Genomic DNA, 6,326 nt, shown 5'->3' with positions numbered 1-6,326 from the left:
TTAAAAGAGGTAAAAAAGAAATATAACTATTGATAATTATTATTAATTATGGTGTAGCCTAATTTATAGACAAAATACTCTTTTTCATTGGGCTATACAATTTCAAGCAAAAATGTGATTTTTTCTTAAAATATATTTTTGCATTCATAAATGGATTCAACACTTTGAAAAAGCTAGAAGGCAGTGTGATATTATAGATTAAACAACTTAAGCTCAAATTTTTAAAGATCGCTTCCATTTTGGTTAAAATTAACTAGAAAAAGTATATGAAAAAAATATTTCAATCTATAAATTAGACTACCAGTAAAATAAAGTAAAAAAAAGAATGAGAAATAATTAAAATAAAAATTAAAGTAATAGAAGTAAATATTGGTAAAATTGAATAAATGTTAGTATGAAATATTGCTATTAAATGTTAAATTAGTATAAAATATTAAATTATAAGAGAAGTAAAAAGAATTAAAATATTAGATTATTAAAAAGTAATTAAAATAGAAATCAAAATTAGAGATTAAGTTATATTGATAAAGGGTGCAATTAGAAAGAAAAATAAAAAGAAGGGAAGGGAATAGGGGTGTGGTTGGTTTTAGGGAAAGGGTTAAGGGGATTAGAAGGGCTTTTATTAGAATAGATTAAAAAAGGAGAATAAGGAGAAATAAGCAAGGTTGAAAAACAAGAAATAAGGAAGGAGGAGGTGCTATGAATGACTAGGATTGACATTAGTGTTAGGGGATTAAATTTAGAGGATAAAACAAAGTAGATCTCTGGTATTATAGGAAAATGGATATAAAGTGCGTCATTCTTCAAAGCCAACTACACATTTATAATCCTCTATATCAAATCCCCTAACATTAGTGTCAATCCTAATCATTTTTAACCCAATTTTCTTTTTCACCATTTCTCTCAATTTTTTTTTATTCTCTTTATTTCTTATTCTTCTATTTAACAATGAAATTATAATAAATTTATCATATTAAAAAAATTAATAATAATAATAATAATAAATTATAATTTCAACACTATGCCGGTAGATAACCCATTCCACCCGTTCCCAAAAAAATACCTTTAAAAAAAAAATCATATATAAAGCCCATTCGACGCCTTCCAATCGATAGACTACCCTTTAAAAAATTTCATATTCAATCACGATGCCCAGTGTATTGACGTGTTTGCGCCTTTCAGTCTGTGAATATATTGACAACCACAACTCGCTTTCATGTAAGTAGCATCATACCCACTCTCAAACAGAAGATTTTTTTATTATACTTAAATTTACAATTTAATATTAATATTTTCTATTAATATTTTCATTTTGAACCGAGTTTTCTGAAAAATAAATAAACTTAAATAAAATGAAATGAGAATTAAAAACGCCTGAAAAAATATATAGATCCATGATAAAAGGTCAAGTTGCGTGCACTAGTTTGTCAGGCCTGAGAAGATACGAGCAGTTCCATTCATCAAAAACTTTACGAGGTCCGGCATTAATATAGGAGCAGCAGCAGCAGCGAAAAGCGTAGAGCTCATGTCGTGCGCTGCGACGGCGATGAAGATGAAACAACTAATGAGAAGCATGCTACTTACCTTCACTCTATTGACGCGTCTGCACCTCTCAGTGGGTCTACCGATAAATTTTACAAATGTTGTTTGGCAGGGGAAGAGTTGTGGGACTGGCCAGTATACAAACCGTAGCCCCTTCCAGCTTCATCTAAACCATGTTCTGGAATCATTGGTGAACAACGTTTCCATGACTGGATTCAATACCTCGAGTGTTGAGTCTGGGCAAAACAGCAATGATTCTGTTTATGGGCTTCTTCAGTGCAGGGGAGATTTAAATTCTTCGGTTTGCCAATACTGTGCATCGACGATAAAAACACAGCTGGTTCAGAATTGTAAAAACAGTACTTCTGGATTCCTTCAACTAGAAGGCTGCTTCTTACGTTACGACAATCATTATTTTTACGATGATAGTCCTGAGGATATGCCTTATGGTGCTGCCTGCAACTCGCAGTCCATTCAGCCGTCAGACACATTCGCGTTTCATATTAAAGAGGTTCTTTCAAATATTACAGAAAGAGCCGTGGGGAGTCCCGAGCTTTATGCTGCACATGTATTCGAAGAGAATTATTTGGCTTCGATCTCCAGCTTAGCCCAGTGTTGGGGAGATCTGTCCCAAGCGAGTTGCAACTCTTGCTTATCTTTCGCTCTGACAAATATAATAGAGAACAATTCTCTAAAGAAATTTGGATGCAATCTCGGATCAAATGGAGCACGCTTCTATGCTATGGGCTGCCATTTGCGTTACGAGATCTATCAGTTTTTCGATGTTCCCACCTCCTCGCCGCCGCCTACATTACCCGGTATGTTCCGCCTCCATTCATCATTGATGAGTAGAGTAGTTTTGTACATTTTGGTGGGATTAAACCTCACAAGATTGTACATTTTGGTGGGATTAAACCTCGCCCTAGTTTAATGCTCACACTTCGTGTGCAGATGGCCCTCATACTCCTATCCCCTCGCCACCGGCTGCATCATCCGGTATCACCCTTCACAGATTTTACAATAATAAGAATAAACTATTTTTTACATTTTGGTGAAATTTTACATGGCCAATTTAATGGTGAGGATCCGTGTGAAAATTGGCAGAAGGCAAAAAACGTAATGTGCTTGCGATAACTCTGGGGGCAGTAGCCGGTTCGGTTGGATTAATTGCAGCCATAGGCATTTTATGTTTTCGCCGAAAACGTTGGGAACGGATTTCTCGAACCACAGGTTCCTAAATTGCTCAATCATTCAATGTGGACCTTATTAGCTTCTATATTGTGAACTTTTCACCTATTTCATTAAGATAAATAGACATCTATAATTGTTCTGACAGGAGAAATTAGCTTATCGCCTTCTATGGCGAATCTGGAGCTCATTTTCAAATACGATACTCTAAGGCGGGCTACCTCCGATTTTAAAGCAGAAAACAAACTTGGTGAAGGAGGGTTTGGATCCGTCTTCAAGGTAAGGGCCTACGATCATTGCCTTCCATTCAATTACATACTAGTAGGTAGTCAGTCTTTTTTTTTCTAAAATTACATTCTTCAGATACATGTCCAGTATGTATTCGTAGATCTGTCCAAAAATTGGTAAATGGCCATCCAAAAAACTGTTACAGGAATAGATATGCAGGTCAACTGTGTAATCTATCCCCTTGCTGAGACAAATAAATAGAATCACATATAAACATTCTGACAAATAAATTTTAATCTGATTTATGTGCATGCACTTAAAAAGTCCATAGAAAAAAGTCTAAACATCTGATGTATCTGGTGGAGAATAAAAATAATTTGAATTTCTTTGATCTTCAGGGGGTTCTACCTGATGGCAGAGAGGTTGCAATTAAACGGCTGAATACAGGTTCAAGGCAAGGAGACAATGAATTTCTGAATGAGGCAAATCTCATCACTCGTGTTCAGCACAGGAATCTAGTGAGATTGCTTGGTTGCTCTGTTGAAAGATCAGAAAGGCTGCTAGTTTACGAATACCTCCACAACAGTAGCCTCGACAAGATTATATTCAGTTTGTTCTTGCTTGCTCTTTCACTGCTCTGCTTCAATCCTGGAATTGTTCAAGTTTGTGTACGTACTTTGCTAATTCCTTTACTGTCTGTGATGCAAAAATTGTAGATACAACAAAATGCCATTTACTTAATTGGATAGAGAGGTATGATATAATAGTCGGAACTGCACGTGGGCTTGCCTATCTTCACGAGGAGTCTGAGATTCGAATCATCCACAGAGATATCAAAGCCAGCAATATCTTACTAGACGATAAATACCGACCCAAAATAGCAGACTTTGGGTTAGCCAAACTATTTGGAGAAGATGAAAGCCACGTTAGCACTAGAGTTGCAGGAACTCGGTAAGAGTTCTCCCTTCAGTTCAATCTCTTGATCTTCCAAACTTTATTACAACTCATATGTATTAGAAAGGATCATATAATTTTAAGACAATTAAGATATGGAGATTTGATTGTACGAAACATTGCACAGTGGTTACATTGCGCCTGAGTCCTTACGCGGACAGTTGACAGAGAAAGCAGACGTATTCAGCTTTGGAGTGCTTCTTCTTGAGATTATCAGCGGAAGAAAGAACCATAGTTTGCTTCAACACATGGAGTTTCTCATTGAAACTGTATGGCTCTTGTACTAGATCTCATTTTTGAAGTAGAAATTTTCTAAAAATGTCCATGGAATTATGATTTCTTGGTAACTAATGTTTTTATGTTTTGTCGACATTGGTCAATTACTAGACATGGAGACTGTATAAGGCAGAGAGAGCATTAGAAGTTATGGATCCGACATTGGAGGGCAGTTACTCAGGGGAAGAAGGGCTTAGAGCGATTAAAATTGGTCTTCTGTGCACTCAAGCAGCCGCAACGTTGAGGCCTTCAATGTCGCAGGCGGTGTCGATGCTGACAGGTGAGCAACAGCATATTCCCTTGCCCACAAGGCCTGCTTTCGTAGATGAGGAGAGTGTATTGGCTGAACGTGGTAATGTGACTCCTCGTCGAGACCCTAACAACACGTCAAGCAACACGTCAAGCAACAGTCAGTCGTTGGAAGTAGGCACCTACTGTAGCACATCTTTCCATGTCCGCTCCGCAAGTGGTAATCTCTCATTAACCACCATGGGGCCAAGGTGAAAATAAGGCGACGCCTTGTTATTATGTTTATCTCCATTGATGTAAATGAGGCGGCATTTACACTGCTCGTGCGTAAATGTCTTATTTGGTTTCATAGATTCACTATCGCATGTCATGTTTGACTATAATGAGATAGAAAGTTTAATGATATAGATTCATTATCGCATGTCATGTTCGACTCCATATGACTGGGGTTGAGTATCTTATTCTCATTTTTCTTTTCTGTTTTTCTTTTCACAAATTTTCAAGATAGTTCATAGTATTCGAGATATCTGGAAGCAATTTATAATGTAAAAGATTTGTTAAAATAATATTAAAGTAATATTAACGGATTTTCGATATTTTTATTGATTTCGAAATAATTCAATATTAAGAAATAATACGGGGTGATTTCAAAATATTTTGAATTTGTAAAATAATGTATTGTTTATAATAATATTGAGTTAATTTTTATTTTTATTTTTTTATTATTTTGAAATAATTTAAATTTTTAAGATATTGTAAAATAATTTTGAACTATTTTTTTTTTAATGTTATATTGTTCTTAGTTTGTATGGAAAGTTTCATTTGGCAATTGTGGATTTAAAAGGGTTTTCCTGGATTTGAAGAGATACATACATGATTTGAGAAAGATTGTGACACTTTTCACATCTCATCTATCATATGTTTAGAGTTGTTTTAAATGATTGTTCATTCTTGACATATTTTACTAATAGAGATATCTTCTTTTTTTAATATACTTATTTCACTTAAATCATTATCTATATAGTGAAGATAAAGTTTAATTTTAAAGCTAAAATTCCCTTCATGACCTTTGACTAAGAAGTCGAGATTTGTAAATATTTTGTTTTAGATAACTATTTGAATGTTCTAAATATTGTGACCTGGATGGCAATTCAAATTTTTTTAGTTCTTCGATATAATTATAGAGATTGAGGAGATTTGGTTATATATTCCTAAGCGAAAATTTCTATCGACGAAGCTTCTGGGGCTTCCATTGGAGCTTTGGTTCAAGATAAACATTAAGGAGATTGCAAATAAGATTAGTAATTTTTTCTATGTGGATGAGGGTTTCCTAGGAGCTCTAGATAAAAGGGTTGTCTAGGTCCTAGTGGAATTTGAATTCATAGGGGACCTTTCGACTATGTTGGATATCGTTTGGGGGTCGTTTTCTTTCCAACAACAGGTTAACTATTGGGGTGTCCCCTTTAGGTGCCTGGGTTATCATGCCACAAGACACTTGATTGCAGAATGTCCAATGTTTTTTTGGGGCACTTAGTCTTGGAAGGTCCAGGATTGGCATCTTCACGGATGGCGAAATGCCGAGACACATCCTTTGAAGCTGATTTGGTCCTCGGGTCTCGAATTATAGACCACTCGTCCACACTAGAGGATTCAAATGTTCCTTTTAATTCTTTTGTGACATCAATTAAGTAAGTACATAATACTATTTTGCTCCTTTAGTGCATGGACAGGGTGGGTCTATGGGCCAAGCTCATTTACAGGCCTCCTTATCATCAAAAGCCACATTAAGAAAAATTCTAGTGTCCCACTCACCTATTTACATGACCAAGGAGAATGAATTTGATAACTATTGTTCCCCAAGGGATGCATGTTCCTCGCCCCACCGTTTT

At 35.6% G+C, this 6,326-nt stretch overlaps 1 protein-coding gene across 1 annotated transcript; it reads left to right on the top strand.

The window, feature by feature from the left end:
* Positions 1-2,247: 2,247 nt before the first annotated feature.
* LOC149217542 (cold-responsive protein kinase 1-like) lies at positions 2,248-4,917 on the top strand. The gene is made up of 8 exons (XM_089391379.1): positions 2,248-2,360; positions 2,494-2,538; positions 2,647-2,772; positions 2,879-3,009; positions 3,357-3,567; positions 3,675-3,909; positions 4,040-4,181; positions 4,300-4,917. Exons 1-8 carry the CDS (start codon positions 2,285-2,287, stop codon positions 4,690-4,692), a joined length of 1,359 nt encoding a protein of 452 aa, XP_089247505.1. The 5' UTR covers positions 2,248-2,284; the 3' UTR covers positions 4,693-4,917.
* Positions 4,918-6,326: the final 1,409 nt, after the last annotated feature.

This window comes from Pinus tabuliformis, chromosome 1_1 (assembly GCF_031772625.1).
Source record: "Pinus tabuliformis cultivar Carrire ecotype Pingquan chromosome 1_1, CPIR1, whole genome shotgun sequence".
NCBI classification, from domain to species: Eukaryota; Viridiplantae; Streptophyta; class Pinopsida; order Pinales; family Pinaceae; genus Pinus; species Pinus tabuliformis.
Note: the sequence above shows the minus strand (reverse complement) of the source record. Positions and strands in the feature narration are given on the sequence as shown.